The sequence below is a fragment of the Lepus europaeus genome, chromosome 10 (assembly GCF_033115175.1).
Source record: "Lepus europaeus isolate LE1 chromosome 10, mLepTim1.pri, whole genome shotgun sequence".
In the NCBI taxonomy this organism is placed as follows: Eukaryota; Metazoa; Chordata; class Mammalia; order Lagomorpha; family Leporidae; genus Lepus; species Lepus europaeus.
In genome coordinates this window covers 9,300,425-9,319,003 of record NC_084836.1, presented here as the reverse complement: position 1 = coordinate 9,319,003, position 18,579 = coordinate 9,300,425, and the positions used below count along the sequence as shown (strand labels likewise).

Genomic DNA, 18,579 nt, shown 5'->3' with positions numbered 1-18,579 from the left:
CTCCCGGCCGCCAGCCGGGCGCGCGCGCCAGCACCACCTGTGGACGGGCGGCGGGCGGGCGGCGGGGGGCCCGGAAGCCTGGGGGGAGCGAGGAGGCGAACTCCGAGAGAGGAGTGACCTGGGGACCGGGGCGGAGCCGCGAGTGGGGGAGGAGGCAGCCGGCGGCGGCGGCGGCGGCAGCGGCGAGCGAGCCCGCGGCCCAGGAAGCGAGCGGCGCGGCGGCCAGGCAGGCTGGGCTGGGGGCTGCCCGGGCCCTCGACCCCCGGAGCGCGACCCACACCCGCCGCCGCCCCCAAGATGATGAAGCGGCAGCTGCACCGCATGCGGCAGCTGGCCCAGACGGGCAGCTTGGGACGGTGAGTGCCAGCCCCCGGCGGCGCCCACTCCCCGCCGCGGGACCCGAAGGGGCGTCGAGGGGCGCGTGTGGCGGGGGAGGCGGGGGTGTGGGGGCGGCTGGGCAGCGCTGTGGCCGGCCTGAGTCCTGCTCTCGTTCCCTCTCCCCGGAGCCACCCCACCTCCCAGGAGGAGCGGACTGGCCTTTGCGGGAAGGGGCGCCCCCACGCCGGACGGGAGGGGCTCCCTGGGCAGAAGAGGCCGGCCCAGGGCGCTGGGTCCGCTCTGCCTCCGGGAGCCTCCCCGGCCTCCCTGGTCGGCTAGGACAGTGGGGACAGCGAAGCCCCTCTGCCGGCTGGAGGAAGGGGAGGGGTGGACGCGGGGGCCCCAGCCCTTGGGGGAGGGGAGGAGGCAGGGGCCTGGCCTGGCGGGAGGAGGGGCCTCCTCGCCGTGCCCCCTCCCCCGCCCCAGCCCGGAGGCTGCTTCTGCTTTTCGAGGCTCAGGTGGAAAACACGCTCAGGTCCCCGGGTTCTCACCTCCGGCCCCTGAGCTGGTGGAGGGGAGGCCGGAAGTCTGGGGAGGTGCTGAGGGCCTGTCGCCGCCACTGCTCTTCCCCCAGCCTCCAGAGTTCCCCATTCTGTGGGCCAGGGCAGGGGCTGGGTGTCCCCGGACCTGCTGTGGCCTCCCGCCAGCACAGACCCCCGTGTGCACCTTGCCCTGGGCCCCGGTGCCTGCTGGGGACACAGCAGGGGCCCAGGGCCCGCCCAGGGCACTCCTGCCTGCAGCTGCTCTGCAGAGTCCCTGTGACAGCCCAGGCGTCAGCTCTGGCACTTCTTCTTGGGGGGCTGATGTGAGGGGTGGGCAGAGGAGAGCCACCCCCTGCCCAGCCCGGTGAGGACACAGCCCTGGGTGGAGGAAGGCCCTGCCGCCCTGTGGAATGTGCTGCCCCTGGAATGTGCTCCGACTGGGATGAGGCTGCTGGGCCACCCAGGGTGGGCCCACCTGGGAGAGGCCCTGCAGCAGCTGGGGGGCAGGGGGAGGCAGGGGGCTTCCAAAACTGGGGGGTGGGGGTGCTGAGCTAAAGCTCTCCCGCAGCACGCCGGAGACGGCCGAGTTCCTGGGCGAGGACCTGCTGCAGGTACGTGCCTGGGCCAGCAGCGGGTGGGAAGACAGGCCCACGCAGGCTGTCAGAGCCAGGGCAGGGCGGGGACACCAGCTGGGGACCCAGGTTGAGTCATTCCCCAAGCTCTGCTGGCCACCAGATCCCCAGGAGGAGGGAACCGAAGGTGGCTCCAGCTCCTGGTTGCGGCTGGGGGTGGGGATGTGGTGGCACAACAGCCTCCCATAATCCTCCATCCCTGCCTCCCCCCACACACCCCCAGGTGGAGCAGCGGCTGGAGCCCGCCAAGCGTGCTGCCCACAATGTGCACAAACGGCTGCAGGCGTGTTTGCAAGGCCAGAGTGGGGCGGACATGGACAAGAGAGTGGTGAGGGTCCCAGCGGGGAGGGGCTGAGCTCCGAGGGGGCCCCGGGGCTTCCCTGCCAGTGGGAGCCGCTGGCACCGAGGGCCTGGCGGCTGCCCTGTCCCAAGGCCCTGTGTCTTCCCCATGCCTTTCCTGACGCTGCTTCCTTCTGCACGGATCCCGATCCCCGCCCTCTGCAGTCTGCCCTCGCTCCGTGGGGCAGCCCACGAGGGCTTCCTGAAGGAAGTGGCATTAGGGCTGGATCTTGAGGGATGCTCGCTGATTCCGGCTAGGCCGTCCCTAAGACACACGGATGCCTGGCCACGCTGAGTGCTGGCAAGACTCTAGAGGAGGAAGTGGGGACTCACGTCGAGTTACCTGCTCCGACCCCAAAGCTAGGGCTCCCATGCCTTCAGGGGGGTAGGGGGAGCGTATGTGTGGGACTCCGTGTGACCAGGACACCGTGGGCGGCCGCGGAGGGTGTGAGCCAGGCTCCTCCAGCCCTGTGACCTGAGCAGGCTCCATGCCCTGTGCCAGCCTGGGAGAACTCGGCCCCTCCTCCTTGTCCAGTCAAGTGGCTCTGGGCGGGGAAAGGGGACCAGACGGGCAGGGGCTCTGAACATGGTCCTCTCCTTGCCACCGTGTCTGGGGTCAAACAGTGATTCGTCTGTGGCTGTGGCCCTCCTGGGCTCCCTCGTCCCCTGTCCCAGGGGCTGACCCAATGGCTCGGACAGGAGGCTGGGGGTCCGCCTGTCAGGCTCACGGCCACCTGCCCTGCCCCCCGCAGAAAAAACTTCCCCTCATGGCTTTGTCCACCACGATGGCCGAGAGCTTCAAGGAGCTGGACCCTGACTCCAGCATGGGGTGAGCTCATGACGCAGTCGGGCTGGGAGGGGGCCCCTCGGGTGGGGGGACGGTCGCATTGGGGACAGTGACAGTGTGGGGGTCAGGGAGGGTGGCCAGGCCTGGGAGGGCGTTGGGTCTAGTGGGATTGGAGGAGAGCTGGGAGGGGTGCCCCCTAAGCGTTTGCAGATGGGACGCGGGGCCCGGCGAGCCTGGGCCCACTGGGCGCTCCGTCCCCAGGAAAGCCTTGGAGATGAGCTGTGCCATCCAGAACCAGCTGGCCCGCATCTTGGCCGAGTTTGAGATGACGCTGGAGAGGGATGTCCTGCAGCCACTCAGCAGGCTGAGTGAGGTGACTGAGCCCCCGCGCCCACAGCCCCTCGCGCCCCCTCCTCCTGCCCACTGAGCACCCCCATCCGCCCCAGGAGGAGCTGCCGGCCATCCTCAAGCACAAGAAGAGCCTGCAGAAGCTCGTGTCCGACTGGAACGCCCTCAAGAGCAGGTGCGAGCTCAGCCGCCGGGGCGGGGGCGGGGCCGCACCAGAGCTGGCCACAGGGCTGGCCACGGAGCTGGAGGCCCTCGCCACAGGGAGAGGATACTGCAGGGCCCACAGGAGCACGTGTGGTGCCGGTACATGCACGTGACAGCTGTGGCGACCCCAAAGCTTAGGGGAGCCGTAAACAGTCCCCACCAGATCCCTGGATGGCTGTAGTTACCAAAGGCGCCACCAGGGAGCGCACCTGTGGCCAGGGAGCTCTGAGGTCTGCAGCCCCCGCTGGACAAGCTGGTGACCGCCCCACCTCGGGGTCTTCCCCAGGCTCAGCCAGGCAGCCAAGAACTCAGGTAGCAGTCAAGGGCTGGGCGGTGGCCCGAGCAGCCACAGCCACACCACGGCGGCCAACAAGGTGGAGACGCTGAAGGAGGAGGAGGAGGAGCTGAAGAGGAGGGTGCAGCAGTGCAAGGTGGGCACGGAGGGCTCCCTGGGGGGTGAGGGTGCGGGGGGTTCTCTGGGGGGTGAGGGTGCGGGGTGGGTGAGGGTGCAGGGGCGGGTTCCCTGGGGGGTGAGGGTGCAGGGGCGGGTTCCCTGGGGGTGAGGGTGTGTGGGGGGGTGAGGGGCGGGGATGGGTTCTGTCCCTGTCTCGGGGGGCAGAAACGGGCTCAGAGAGGTGACGTGACTTGCTCAAGGCTGCTGAGCTGGGGGGCAGCAGAGCTGGGGTTTGAACCCTGGCAGCCAGGCTCCAGGGTCTACATACTTGGCCCTGACCTTGGAACTGCCTCTGTCTATACCACGGGCACAGCCGCCTCTGTCTATACCACATGCACAATCTCTGCCTACATGCCTTGCACAGCCGCCTCTGTCTATGCCGCGGCCATGCCCCCCGGGAGGCAGGTGCGCAGTCTGTTCACTGGACTCGGGTGCATTTGAGGAGTGCACGAGTGAACAGACGGCGAGCGATGGGGCGCTGTGCTAAGGAGGCAGAGACACAGAGATGGGGCTGAGAGGCTGAAGCCCCCCAGGAGCTGCAGGGGGGGTTCTTGAGCCGGTCCCAAGCACAAACCTCGGCTGAGGGCAGCCAGCTGGCTGGGACCCCAAGTGCAGCTGTGTGGCCTGGGGTGGGTCACGGACCCCTGCCGCCCCCCCCCATTCACTGGGTGGGCTTCCCCCTGCTCTGTCCCCAAGGACGAGTACCTGGCTGACCTGTACCACTTTGCCACCAAGGAGGACTCCTATGCCAACTACTTCATTCAGGTGACCCCAGGACCACGCCAGGTGCCCGAGCCCCGGGGCGGCAGGGAGGACGGGGCCACAGCTGTCCTCACTGCCCCTGGGGGTGGCCCTTTGTCCCCACAGCTCCTGGAGATTCAAGCTGATTACCACCGCAGGTCGCTGAGCTCACTGGACACAGCCCTGTCTGAGCTGAGGGAGAACCACAGCCAAGCAGGTGGGGGTGGCCCCGCCCCAGCCCTGCCCCTTCCCCGCCCCTGGGAGCTGAGAAGGAGCTGGGAGTGGGGGAGGCCTGGGTGTGACTTTGATGGCGAGGTCGCTTCTGCGGCTGTGTGGGTGAGGGGAGCAAGGGAGCAGGACCAGAGCCAGAGCTGGGAGGTGGAGCGGGGAGATGGCGGCCAGGCCTAGGGCAGGCTCTGGGAGGCGGGCAGACGCGGGGGTGGGGTGCGGGGGAGAGTGTGCGTCCGTCTGGGGTGGGCGGCCCCGGGCCTCTGATCTGTCTCGTCCCTGCAGACCCCTCCCCCTCGATGACGGCCGCCCCCTTCTCCAGGGTGTATGGGGTGTCGCTGGGGACGCACCTGCAGGAGCTGGGCCGCGACATCGCCCTGCCCATCGAGGCCTGCGTCCTGATGCTGCTCTCAGAGGGCATGAAGGAGGAGGTGGGGCCCCCTGGGGCCCTCGTGCTGTGCCCTGTCCCAGCAGAAGGCATGGCCTCCTGGTGTTGAGCCGACCCTGCCCCCCTGCCCTGGACCGTGCCCAGCTGGGCCAGGCACCACGCTGTGGGCCCTTTGCATTCCTGGCTCCGCTTAGTGACCCCACTGACCTCAGGGCTCTGCTTTATAAGGCAGGACAGAGGCCGAGGGAAACCGGCCCGAGTGGCTCGTGAGAACCCGAGCCGTGGCTGCTGCGCGCTGGCCCCTGCCTGTCCCCTGGCTCGCCTCCTGAGGCCAGGACAGAGCCCAGGCCCCTTCCTCCCCACCGTGTCCCGCCATCCTCCCCAGCCCCCGCCCTTTGCCCCAAGTTCTGCTGGACCTTGGGAGTTGAGGGCGCCCACAGACTGGGGGCGCTGCTGAGCCTCGCGCCCCCCATGACCCCCTCCTGTCCTCTCACACTCAGGGCCTCTTCCGGCTGGCCGCCGGGGCCTCCGTGCTGAAGCGGCTCAAGCAGACCATGGCTTCAGACCCGGGCAGCCTGGAGGAGTTCTGTTCCGACCCCCACGCGGTGGCAGGTGCCCGATGCTGGGGGGTAGGGGGGCAGGGCACAGCTGCCCAAAAGGACTCCCGTGAACTCCCCGCTCCCCGGGCCGGGACAAAACCCTCACTTTCCCCAAAACACCCATGACCCAGAGAAACTCAGACCTGGGCGCTTCCATATGACCCGCCCCACCCCCACGGCAGGTGCCCTCAAGTCCTACCTTCGGGAGCTGCCAGAGCCCCTGATGACCTTTGACCTCTATGACGATTGGATGAGGGCAGCGAGGTGAGGCCACGGGGAAGGGAGAGTGGGAAGCAGGAGATGCCAGGGCCTGGCCGGGGCTGGCTCACCTGCTCTCTCTGCCCCCCAGCCTGAAGGAGCCGGGCGCGCGGCTGGAGGCCCTGCGGGAGGTGTGCGGCCGCCTGCCCCATGACAACCTCAACAACCTCAGGTGAGCCCTGCCGCTGCGGCCTGAGCCGTGTCTTGTGACATGCTGACGCGGGACAGGCAGCCCCTGGGACCCTTGGAGCCACCTGCCACCTCGGCCTGGGTGGCCGGAGGGCGCCCAGCCCAGCCCGCCAAGTGGCTCCACGGACGTCACCGTTAACAGCTTGGGCGCCACCCTTGTTGGCAGCTTCCCCCTCTTGGGAAATGCCCGGACCCCAGGGGCGCCCTCCCCCTGGCTTCAGCCCCCCTCCCGCCGCCAGGTACCTGATGAAGTTTCTGGCGCGGCTGGCCGAGGAGCAGGAGGTGAACAAGATGACGCCCAGCAACATCGCCATCGTGCTGGGGCCCAACCTGCTGTGGCCGCCTGAGAAGGAAGGGTGAGGGCCGCGGGGTGGCGGCGGGAGGGAGCCCCCCACTCGCGGCTTCCCCACTGGGGGCCTGGGTCGAGCAGCTGCTGTTGCCAGAATTGCCGTCGGGAACATGTGGTGGGACTGGCACCCCCAGGGCTCGGGCCTTGGGCATTCTGGGTAATGGCTGGGGGCGTGAGACTGGCCCCCACCCACCTCCTTCCAGAGATGGGCCCGGGGAAGGCACTCCCCAAACCTCCACTTGCTCGTCTGTAACTTGGGGGGATTTACATAAGCTTTGAGGGGCTGGGAATGAGAGGGAACCAGGAGACAGTGCGTGAGATCATCTGCTTGCGTATTTATTGCTGAAGTAATTTGAAAGGCAGAGAGGAAGAGAGAGGGAGAACTCCCATCTGCTGGTTCACTCCCCAAATGCCTGCAACAGCCAGGACTGGGCCAGGCCGAAGCTGGGAGCCAGGAGCTCGCAGGGACCCAGCCACCGGAGCCGTCACCCACTGCCTCCCAGGGTGCGGGCTGTGGCCATCCCCAGTGGCACCTCCCCGGGAAGTGCTTTGAGACCAGAAAGTGCTGTGATGCGGGGAGGTTGTTAGCACTCACCGGGCCACAGACGGCACAAAGATTCCATCTCCTCCTCAGTGTGGTTGCCCTGGGAGGCTGTGTAGATCCAAATACACCTTGGAAAAGGGTCGGTGATTAACTAGTGATGTCTGTCGTGGGTGGAGGAAGGGGAGCATGGGCCGCGTGAGCCACACACGTGCCTCTGACCTGTGATCTATGAGCCTTCTAGAGCCTGGTACTCCATGTGATTGGTCCCCAGGCCCCTGGTGCCCAGCGCCAGGCGAGACAGAGCTGGGGTCACGCAACTCAGCCAGGCAGGTGACTTTGTCTCCCTTGTGCCAGGGACCAGGCCCAGCTGGACGCGGCTTCGGTGTCTTCCATCCAGGTGGTGGGTGTGGTCGAGGCTCTGATCCAGAGCGCGGACACTCTGTTCCCTGGAGGTGAGGCTCCTGCCTGCGTGCCCAGCCCCTGCCCACCTCTGTGCCCCCTGCGCCCAGCCCCCGGCCCAGCAGCCCCGTGGACACACAGTGAAGCCTGGACGGAGCTGCATCTCCACTCTGAGCCTCGGTTTCAAAGTGCAGCCCAGCCGACTGCAGGGGAGTGGGGAGGGGGCCCTGACGGGCACAGGGGCTTCGGCCGGGGGCTGGCAGACCTGAGTGGAAGACTTGCTTCTCCGCCTACAGACGTCAACTTCAATGTGTCGGGCCTCTTCTCGGCCCTCGCCCCACCGGACAAGGTCGGGGCCAGGCCGGCCTCGGGGGAGCTGCCACCCACCGCCGGGCCCGTCCCGGCCGCCACCCTGGCTCCAGCTCCAGCTCCAGTTCCAGCCCCAGCCGCGGTGACCTCCAGAGAAAGGTGAGGACTGGGTGGGACTCGCCCCTCTGCTGGCCCTGCCGGTGTCCGGCCCCAGGCCCCAAGTCAGCTTGGAGCAGTGGATTAGGGGATGTAATTAAGTTGGTCCTGTGGTCGACCACGTGTTTTTTCCTTCCCACTTAGTCCCTGAACAGTGGAGCGTAACTGCCGTGTAGGTAGCCTTGCCTGGTGACAGGTGTCCTAAGTAATCGAGAAGCGACTGCACTGTGGCGGATTTTGGCGTCCGCACAGAGCGCAGTCCTCAGTGGATACCAAGGGCAGGCTGTGCCATTCCATTTATCCAAACACCAGGCCTGCCAGTCAGGAGTGGGCAGGTTGCGGACTCCACGCAGTTAGCCTGTTTGTTGAGCACCTACTGCGCACCAGGCACTTTTGCAGGCCCTGGGAACTTAGGGAACCAGAGAGGTGGCCACTGTGGAATTTGTAAAAACCTTCTAGCCTTTGAACCCGGAAGGACTTCTGGGGGTCCTGTGGCCTCTGTACCAAGCAAGTGTCCAGCGTCCTGCAGGCTGCCCTGGCCAGAGCCATGAAGCTCAGACGCACAGAGCTCGCGCTGCAGAGTAGAAGTGGGGCGGCAGGCAGCCGCGGCCGCTGTGCGGGAAGGGAGGCTCACCTGCTCGCTGCTTCATCCCGTCAGTGAGATCACAGGGAGCCATTGCAGGCAGTGGGGGTGCCCTCCCAGCCCCACAGGGACCACGAGCTCCTTAGTGGCGCAGTATGCAAACCTGGCCAGTGCCGGAAGCGTCTTCCCTGGGGGGCCTGGTTGGAGGCGGGTCCCAGACGGAGCCACAGGTGGCGGGGAGCAAGCTATGGGACAGCTCAGACTCCGCCTGGCAGCCGGGAGCCTCCCCAAGGTCACAGGCAGCTTCCGGGGAGGTGACCTTGCCTGCCTCCTACCTCCCCCACCGCAACAGGACAGACCTGGACGCGCCCCCCAGACCAGCCTCCCCCAAGGTCAGCAGAAGCCCCCCAGAGACAGCTGTCCCGGCAGAGGATACGGCTCGGAGGAGTGAGTCGGGGGGGAGTGCGGGGTGGGCCGGGGGGATGGTACCCCGGCCCCGCGGAGTGTTCAGCCAGCCAGGGGAGGCCAGGAACCGGGGGACGAAGCCCGGGTTTTGCTGCCTGGCTCACGTTCTCTGGCGGGACCTGGGACTGTGGCGTCCCTGTCTCAGCTGCCGGAGGGGGCACACGATGGCTGTGCTCAGCTGGCTGTGGCCTGCACGGAGCTCCCGCAGGGTTAGTCCAGGGGAGCCTGGGCGACAGCGGCCCGAGGTCTAAGGGTGAGGATTTTCGGTGGGCTAGGGAGAGGCCAGGTGGTCAGGGTAGGGAGACCTGGAGCCTCCTAGGGCACTGTGGCTGCCTCGTGACATTGAAACTGTGCAGTGGGACCTGGGAGAGCTGGGTGGGGGCAGTCCTGGTGGGCTTCTCAGAGGAGAACAGACCCAAGTGTCAGCAGGGACACTGTGTGGGCAGACACCCACTCCCTGCCCGGTGCAGTGGCGGCCGGCAGCCCCCAGCCTCACTCGGTGTCTGTGCTGGTGAGGGAGGTGGACAGTGAACAGGAAAGTAGAAACCGACAAGGTCCGTTCTGAGCACAGAAAACCATGTGAAGAGAGTAAAACTGGAGGATGGGTCAGTAGCAGGGCTGGCCATAGGGTGGGGTCTCTTCTAGGGTGGTCTTGGGGCCTTCCAGGAGACAGGCATGAAGGGAGACCAGCAAGTGCAAAGGCCCTGGGGTGGGACGAGCATGTGGGTGGAGCTTGCATGACAGGGATGCGTAACCTCCCTCCCATTCCTTGCCCCACAGCCAAGCGCCCCGCGCCCGCCCGGCCCACCATGCCGCCCCCCCAGGTTGCCAGCGCCCGCTCTTCCTCTCCAGCTCCACCTCTGCCCTCTGGCTCTGGCAGCCCCGGGACCCCCCGAGCTCTGCCCCGCCGCCTGGTTGGCAGCAACCTCCGGGCCCCCACGGTACCGCCCCCGCTGCCCCCAGTGCCCCCCCTGCCCGCCCGGCGTCACAGCCGGCGTTCCCCGGCCTCCCCCAGCCCCGCCTCCCCGGGGCCAGCCGTGCATAGCCCGCACAGCCCGGTCTCTCTCAGCGGAGAGGAGGGAACCGGAGAGGAGGGAGGGGCCCCGGAGGCTGTCGCTGGGACCCCCCCTCCCCAGGCTGTGCCGCCTCAGCCCCGGCCCCGGAGCCTTGCTTCAGAGACCGACTGAGGGGCCGTCCCCTCCTCCCCACCTGCAGCCTTTGCCCACAAGTGCCTCGGTGCCCGCTGGGTCGGCCCCCAGGGCGGGAGGGGGCTTGGGGGACCCCCCGCCAACTCCCCCTCTGGCAGGGGCCCAGGGGAGCCACGAGAAAGAAGGAGAGGCTTGCCTGCTCCCGGGGGATTTTTATTTTTCTCTTGCCGATGTATTTTTTGTAAGGCTGAGCAATAAATTATTTTGGACCAAACTGGAGCAGCTGCCAAGGGGTCGTTTCACTTTCTTTGCACTTCTGAAGCCACTTGCCTCCAGGGGAGGGACGCGGCCTCCTATCTCGGTGCCGCACGCAGCACCATCCCGTCTCCTCCCAGGGAGGCGGCGCCCCTGCCCGTCTCGCCCAGAACGGCGTGGCTTGCCAAGGTGCCAGGGTCGTAGCGGGCGAGGCACGGGCCTGGGATTGGGACCCAGGTCTGCTGAGGCCGGGCACCCTGGCGCCGGTGAGCGGGGCCAGCAGAGGTGCAGCTCCGAGGGTCGTACGAGACACTCCTCTACACGCCAAGCACCACCTCTCTGAATACGCGCTGGCCGCTGCTGTCCCCCCACCCGGGAGAAGGCAGGAGGGCCCCCCGAGGAGCAGGGCTGCTGTGTCCACAGCTCCCCTGAGGCCCTGGGCCAGCTCCCAGACTCCGCTGGACACCCGAGGAGCTCTGGACACAGACCAGAGACCCGACCTGTCATGGCACTGGGGTCCCACTTAGGGGTGGGCCACCTCACTCTGACTGATGCAGAGGGGGGTGCCAGCCTTCAGTGACAAAGTTGAAAAGCAGGGACATTCCAGGCCGAGGAGATGACCCAGGCAAAGGCCAGGGCAGGGGCCCTCGTGCCTGCAACGCCAGCATCCCATCCTGGAACGCTGGTTCGAGACCCGGCTGCTTCACTCCCTGCTAACGGACCTGGGAGACGGTTTCCTCCATGTCAGCACCCCATTCCCACGGTCAGGCCCCGGGTGGCTGGGCCACCACACCAGAGGCCCTGGGCTATTGGCTGGTGAGCCCGGTTCTTGTCCACCCTGACCTCATAGTGGATTCCCTGTAATTAACAACCAAACCAACCCAGTGATCCCCAGGGCCCACTCTAAACAATTACATCAGAAGCTCTGGGCTCCTGCCACACATCAGGGGTGCATTTTCATGCTTGTTAATTTTCACCAACTTGAAAAGCAGAGCGACACACATCTTGTACCCGCTGGGTCACTCCCCAGGTGGCCTGGGTCAGGCTGAAGCCAGGGGCCAGGAACTCCATGTGGATGGCTGAGCCCCAAGGCCTTGGCTATTATCTACTGACCCCAGGTAAATTAGCAGGAAGTTGGGTGGGAAGTGGAGCAGCTGGGACTTGAACTGGTGCCCTGACAGGGGATGCAGGTGGGTGTCCCAAGTGGCAGCTTAGCCCCCTGCATCATAATGCCCTCCCCACATGAGTGGGTTTTTAAATAAAGATTTATTTATTTGTTTGAAAGAGTTACAGACAGGCAAAGGCAGAGAGACAGAGAGAGAGGTCTTCCATCTGCCGGTTCACTCCCCAAATGGCCACAATGGCCGGAGCTGCGTGGATCCAAAGCCAGGAGCCAGAAGCCTCTTCCAGATCTCCCATGCAGGTGCAGGGGCCCAAGGACTTGGGCCATCTTCTGCATTGCATAATGCAGGCGGTGGCTTTACCCACTATGCCATAGCACTGACTCCTATTATTTGAAAGAGCGATAGAGGAGAGAGAGCGCGCGCGCCTCCATCTGCTGGTCCACTCTCCAAGTGGCGCAGCAGCTGGGCTGGGCTCTCATGTGGGTGACCCAAGCACTGAGGCCATCGATGGCCGCTCTCCCAGGTGCCTTTGCAGGAACGCACCCGGACTGGAAGTGGAGACCCTGGGGCTGAAACAGGGACCCGATACGGGAGGCCAGCACTGCACACGGCGGCTGAACCCGTGTGCCACAACGCGGGCTCCCACAGCACAGCGTTTGTCAAAAGCCATCGCAGTGAACAACCAAAGGTCCATGCTAGGGCGAGCCTTGGGGTGCAGCAGGCTAAGCCCCGGCTTGGAGCTCCGCACCCCGTATCAGAGTTCCACCCCTGCTTCCTGCTGACGCGCCCTGGGAGGCACCAGAGGGCCGCCCCAGTGCTGAGCCCCTGCCACCCACGTGGGCGACGCTGCTGGAGTTCCAGACTCCTGGCTTCCCTCTGGCCCAGCCCCAGCACTGGGGAGTGACCAGATCTCTCTCCCCATCTCTCTCTTTCAAAAAAAAAAAAAGTTATAAAAAATTAATAGAATAGTGGAATTAAGTGCACGAAAATGGAAATCACATAAGAAAAATCTAAGAGCCCCAGCCAGCGTGGAGAGCCACGGGGCCTAGACCACGGGGCCCAGCGCCCGAACGCGCCTCCCGCCGCATCGCACGCACGCATTCCTCAGGACTTCGCAGCTGCACCGGCCACGGCTCGGAGGACAATGAGGTTTAACCAAAAGACATCTCCCGCAGCATCTCTTCCTCCTAGCAACCAGCTCTCCCAAGCTTCTGATTGGCTGGGGAACGCGGCTGACTTGCTCCGCCTTTTCTATTCCTAGCTCCTTATTGGTTCAGAAGAGCGTCATCTCCCAGCCTCCCGCCTCCGAACGCCGTTAGCCAGAGTTAACATTCGTCGGCGACTGGCCCCGTGGCGGTAGGGGGCGGGGCGAAGGGCCAACCCGGTTCTTCATTGGCCGCCTCCCTTCCCTTTGCCCCGAGCGGCGTGTGTTCGCCGCCTCCGAGACGCTCGCCCCTATTGGCTACGGGCCAGGCCGTGACCCCGCCCCCTGGCCCTTCCGGCGCGCCGATTGGGCAGCCGCAGGGGACGGGCCGGGGCGAGCGCGCCGTGCCCGCGGAGGCCGAGCGGCGCGGGCGTGCGTGCGAGCGGCCGGCCGGCTGCATGGCGCGCTGCGAGCGGCTGCGCGGCGCGGCCCTGCGCGACGTGCTGGGCCAGGCGCAGGGGGTCCTGTTCGACTGCGACGGGGTGCTGTGGAACGGCGAGCGCGCCGTGCCGGGCGCCCCCGAGCTGGTGGAGCGGCTGGCGCGGGCCGGCAAGGCCGCCCTGTTCGTGAGCAACAACAGCCGGCGCGCGCGGCCCGAGCTGGCCCAGCGCTTCGCGCGCCTCGGCTTCGGGGGGCTGCGGGCCGAGCAGCTCTTCAGCTCCGCGCTGTGCGCCGCGCGCCTGCTGCGCCAGCGCCTGCCCGGGCCGCCGGGGGCCGCGGGCGCCGTGTTCGTGCTGGGCGGCGAGGGGCTGCGCGCCGAGCTGCGCGCCGCGGGGCTGCGCCTGGCGGGGGACCCGGGCGAGGACCCGGGCGCGGGCGACCCGGCGGCCGCGCGAGTGCGCGCCGTGCTGGTGGGCTACGACGAGCGCTTCTCCTTCGCCACGCTGAGCCAGGCGTGCGCGCACCTGCGCGACCCCGACTGCCTGCTCGTGGCCACGGATCGCGACCCTTGGCACCCGCTCAGCGACGGCAGCCGGACCCCCGGTGAGCGCGCGGCGGCGGCGGGGAGTAGGCGCGACGCGAGGGGCGAGACGCGGGCGGCCGCTCCCATCGCCGCCGTGGGGAAGCCGAGGCCCATCGTGGCTCAGGGAGAAGAGGTGGAGTGAGGTCCCCGCCCCCGCCCCAGGACTCCTGGCTCTGCCCCGCCCACCACCGGGTGGGGTTGGAGGGTGGGAGCCTCCCCCCCCAGGGGGGATGTGGCAAATGTGCGGAGGCTGGAGGAGTAGGACTGACCTGAGTCCCAGTTCCAGCTCCAGGCCGTGCAATCCCGCTGAGTTACGTAACCTGCAGGCATGCCCGCCCGGGTGTAAAATGGGAACGCTCACCCCTGCTCCTTCCAGCCCAGGAGACCGTGGACGGCTGAGTGCATGGCGCATAGTAGGTGCTCACGTGTGAGAGCCTGGGAGAAGCACCTTGGTGTCTGTTCTTGCTCGGCTTCCGAATTAACCGGAAGATGGACATTATTGTCCCATTTCTCAGATAAAGAAACTGAGACCAAGAGACAGGAAAGGAGCTGCTCGGGGGTTCAGCTGTCATCCGCCCCCGGCCCCTGCTGTCATCCTGGGGAGGCCCCTGCTCCTCGGAGGGTTCCGGGCAGGACAGATCCCTGTCACTCCCTGTCTCCTGCCCACTGCCCTGGTCATCCGCACCCAGTCGTGGGGGGAGGGCAGTGTGGCGTGGAGGTGGAAGGAGAGGAGAGCCTTGCGGCGAGGGAATCTGGGAAGGCTTCCTGGAGGAAGCCTGTTGCAGGGTATGTGGATAATCGGGGAGAAGACAGACGTCCAGTGGGGACGGAGGGAGAGAACCTGTAGTTGCCGGCCTGTGCTGGCCCTGACCAAGACAGATCCGCTTAGGTGACCGCCCCAGGTCGGCTCAGCGCCCGCCTGCCCAGGGCCACAGTGTGAAAGGTGTGTTTTTCTCTGGAAGGCTCAGGCAGGACGGTGGGGGGCCCGGCCTGCCCACGCCTACCTCCCGGGCGCCTGGGGTCCCTGTGCCCACCTGGCTGTGCCCGCTCGCCCTGGAGGGCGAGGCCCAGGCTTAGCTGCGCACAGGTGAGCGGGGCAGCTCTGAAGTCCCGGCTCCCCGTGCTGCCCCGCAGTAGCGCTGAGTGCAGACGGCCACTCTGGGGAGGACTGCGCCAGCCTCGGGTGCCAGACGGGAGCCAGGAGGAAAGACAGCAGCGCCCGGGCTGGGGTCTTCCTCGTGCTGCTACTTGGAACCCAGGGTCTGGAGCTGGGCCGCGGGAGATCCTGGGCAGTGAGCAGAGCGCCCGGCTCCATCCTGGTGGGGCGGGGTGAGCCACTGCCCGAGGCCCCGCACCCTGGAGGATTCTCTAACCCAGGGGCAATGGCTTTTCCTCCCCACCTGGTGAAAAGCAGGCAAGCTGCAGGTCAGACGTCCATGTGCACTTCCCGGGTGGGGGCGTTGCCCGTGCCCAGGTCTCGTGGCACCCACGGGCGGTCGGTGGCGGGGACAGCCTTGCTGCTTGCCACGGCGGCCGGGAAGGGTCGGCTCGCACTGCGACCGCGCTTGGCTGGACGAGCAAGTGGGGGCTCCGAAAGCCTGCGGCATCTGGACGCAGCTCGTGGTTGTGCCTGGGGCCGGGAGTAGTTGCCTTCACCCTGCAGCGCACGGAATCCGCGAGTGCGAATCGCTCTGCCCTCTGAAAGCGGAAGCCATGGTGGCACAGGACCGCGTCCCGCCCAGGCTTTGCTGCCCCTTGGGAGGCTGTGCCGCCTCGGCAGTTCCTTAGGGGCCCCGAGCCTCAACGTCCTCGTCTGTGACCTGGGCTCCCAGGGGCACCCAGCACAGCCTGGGAGTTGAGAAGGTGCCCCGCCCTCCCCGATGGCTCAGGGACAGGGAAGGCAGACGGTGATGGCGCAGGGGCCCGCGGTGCCCTGGCCGGGAGACGGCCCTGAACAGCCCACAGCCCCCCCCCCCGCTGGTCCCCGCCGAGGTGTGGCTTAGGATGGCCACTGCAGACGCCTGGGGGGGAGGGGCTTCCGCCTCCCGTGGGAATTCCCAGGACCATTTCCCTGCGGAGCAGCACGGGGTTGGGGTAGGGGCTCTCTGAGCCCTGCACGCTTCCAAGAGGAGGAGGGACGGCGGCAGCCACGACCAGGACTGCGCTTGCTCCTGGGGTGCCCCTCTTTGGGGTGGGGGGCTCTTTCCTGGATCCCCCCTTTGTAGCAAGTCCAGGGAAACAGAGAGGTTGAGGGGCTTGCCTGAAGGCACACAGCTGCCAGGCAGAAGAGGGACCCTCAGGCGGGACTGACGAGCCAGGCTGGTTACGAGGAGCAGCACCCCCTTGGGAACCAAGCGCCGTCGGGATCCCCGGGTCGGAGATGAGGAAGCTGAGGCACCCGAGGCCAAGCAGCCTGCGCAGGCCCCGTGCAGACGGAGCCGCAGCGCCAGCCGCCGGTGCAGCGCCTGCCTCCTGCCCACGGCCCTAAGAGCAGGCGCAGGCCTGGCTCACTGCGGCGCCTCCGCTGGCCCCTGCTGACCCGAGTCCCTGTCTCCCCACAGGTGCCGGGAGCCTGGCCGCCGCCGTGGAGACGGCCTCGGGCCGCCAGGCCGTGGTGGTGGGCAAGCCCAGCCCCTACATGTTCGAGTGCATCACAGAGCACTTCCACGTGGACCCCGCCCGCACGCTCATGGTGGGTGACCGCCTGGAGACCGACATCCTCTTCGGCCACCGCTGCGGCATGACCACCGTGCTCACGCTCACGGGCGTCTCGCGCCTGGAGGAGGCTCAGGCCTACCTGGCGGCCGGCCAGCACGACCTCGTGCCCCACTACTACGTGGAGAGCATTGCGGACCTGATGGAGGGGTTGGAGGACTGAGCCCGCCCCCCTGTGGCCTCGGCCCCACCCCTCCCCCATCCCCAGTCCTTAGAGCCGTGGGGCCCGAGTTGTGTGAAGCGTTGAACGCCATCCACTCCCTGGCCCGTTTTTGACCTTGGTGGGGCGGGGACCCAGGGGAGGTCTGAGGCCTCGTGCCCGCCTCCCAGCAGTGGCTGGGCACTCTGCTCTCCCAGGAGCTGCCTGTCCCGGTGGGTCCAGGCAGGTGGCCTTAATTCCTGCCCTGGCACCTTCCCTCCTGGAACTCAGGGCCCTGAGGCCAGCTCAAGAGTCCCCTACCCTGAGCACCTGGCCCCCGCCCCCACCCTGGGTCGTGGGGCGTCCTGCCTGCCCCCCACCCTGGCCTCTGACCGTCAGAGCAGACATCTGGGTAGCCACAGCCCGTTACTGTGGCCCGTGGACCAATCCAAGGCCAAGTGACTCCCTGATGATAGCTCCTGAACTGACCAGTCAGGGGCCTAGGGACACCACCCTCTCCTGTCCTGGAGCCAATCAGAAAGCCAGGTGACAGTCACCCACGTTTGCATGTCCTACGCCCTGGGTGCCCCTATCAGGGCACCACTGGCCTCAGATCCAGGATAGAATAGTCTGGAAGCCCGAGAGACCATGGCCTCTTGACAGTCCAGGTCTGGACCAGCCAGGGGTCCGGATCTCTGCCGTGGGCAGACCGCCCTCTCCCACAGACCGTGACTCCGCGCTGTGGCACTGCTGCGGCCGGGAGCCCCGACCCCTCCTGGCTGTGGTACCGTCCAGTGTTCATGGTGGCCGCGGCTCCGAAGGGGGCCGTTGTGTGTCCCCCACGTGGTCAGTGTTGGCTGTGCCACCTCTCCCCTGTGCCCACACCCAGCTATTTATTTATTCTTGTGTGCCCGTGACGGTGGGGGTGGGGAGGGGCCATGTCCGCCACCCTGCCTCAGCTGTAGCCGGTCCTCCGTACTTAATAAAGTACGAGTGGGCGTGTCCGTGTGCGGTTGAGTCTGTGCCTGGGCAGGGGCCCTGTCCACCCCTCAGGAGGGGACGCATCCCAGGCCAAGTCACGCCTTGGCTCGATAGTACTTTATTGATTTTAAGATTAGTTATTTGGAAGGCAGAGTATCAGAGAGGCCAGGCTGAAATCAGAATCCTGGAGCTCCTTCCGGGTCTCCCACACGTATGGCAGGCGCCCAAGCACGTGGGCCATCCTCCGCTGCCTTCCAGGCGTGTTAGCAGGGAGCCGGACCGGAAGTGGAGCAGCCGGGACCCGAACCTGCACCCTGATGGGGGCGGCTGAACCCCCTGTGCCACAGCGCCAGCCCCTCGCAGAGTCTGCATAGGGACAGAGGAGTCAGCAGGATCGTCACGCCTGTCCCGCTGGACAGCTGAGGAGCTGGGCTCAGCGACGGCGCTAACAGCCCAGGCTCTCGGCTGGAAGGTGCAGTCACACCGAATCTGAACTGGCGCTGGTGACCGGGAGGCTGCGGCCCCCTCTGGGGAGACGGGGAGCTGGGGGAGGGCTCTTGAAGGCATCTGTCACGCTGCGGGTGCTGCCGCGGGGGAGCGCAGCCACAGCTCCAGCCGGGCGCTGACTCCTGGGCTCCTTGAGCTTGCACAAGCTCCTTGCTGGGCTGTCGATTTGTTTTGAGATTTGTGTATTTTGGGACTGGCGCTGTGACCACCGTTTACTGCACCGACGCCGGTTCGAATCCCGGCTGCTCCACATCCAGTCCAGCTCCCTGCTGATGTGCCTGGGAGAGCGGTGGAGGACAGCACAAGTGCTTGGGCCCCTGCACCCGTGCGGGAGACCCGGATGAAGCTCCTGGCTTCAGCCTGGTCCTGCCTGTGGGCAGTCCTCTGGGGAGTGAGCCAGCAGATGGAAGATCTCTCTCTCAGTGACTCTTCCTTTCGAAGTAAATAAAGCAAATCTGGAAGAACAAAGGCTCACGTACTCACGTGTTTGAGAGGGTGATGTTCTGCTCCACAGAAGCCGAGGCTGGGTCAGGCTGAAGCTGGGGACTGCGTTGCACGTGCGTGGCGGCACCCAGAACACGAGCTCACCTGCTGCCTTCCGGGGTGTGGGTTAGCAGGGAGTGGAGCCGGCACCCACGCAGGATGCGCGTGGGCTTACGGGCTGTGCCTAATGCCTGCCCCTGTATTTACACTTTTTTTTTTTTTTTTAG

At 66.7% G+C, this 18,579-nt stretch overlaps 2 protein-coding genes across 2 annotated transcripts; both read left to right on the top strand.

Moving 5' to 3' along the window:
- Positions 1-226: 226 nt before the first annotated feature.
- SH3BP1 (SH3 domain binding protein 1) lies at positions 227-10,105 on the top strand. Its single transcript, XM_062201965.1, has 18 exons — positions 227-356; positions 1,429-1,471; positions 1,716-1,820; positions 2,584-2,660; positions 2,880-2,991; positions 3,065-3,141; positions 3,457-3,601; positions 4,321-4,389; positions 4,492-4,582; positions 4,879-5,024; positions 5,482-5,593; positions 5,763-5,844; positions 5,930-6,010; positions 6,267-6,383; positions 7,275-7,372; positions 7,616-7,787; positions 8,720-8,814; positions 9,613-10,105. Exons 1-18 carry the CDS (start codon positions 298-300, stop codon positions 10,017-10,019), a joined length of 2,088 nt encoding a protein of 695 aa, XP_062057949.1. The 5' UTR covers positions 227-297; the 3' UTR covers positions 10,020-10,105.
- Positions 10,106-12,961: 2,856 nt separating this feature from the next.
- PDXP (pyridoxal phosphatase) lies at positions 12,962-18,369 on the top strand. The gene is made up of 2 exons (XM_062201964.1): positions 12,962-13,547; positions 16,089-18,369. Exons 1-2 carry the CDS (start codon positions 12,962-12,964, stop codon positions 16,403-16,405), a joined length of 903 nt encoding a protein of 300 aa, XP_062057948.1. The 3' UTR covers positions 16,406-18,369.
- Positions 18,370-18,579: the final 210 nt, after the last annotated feature.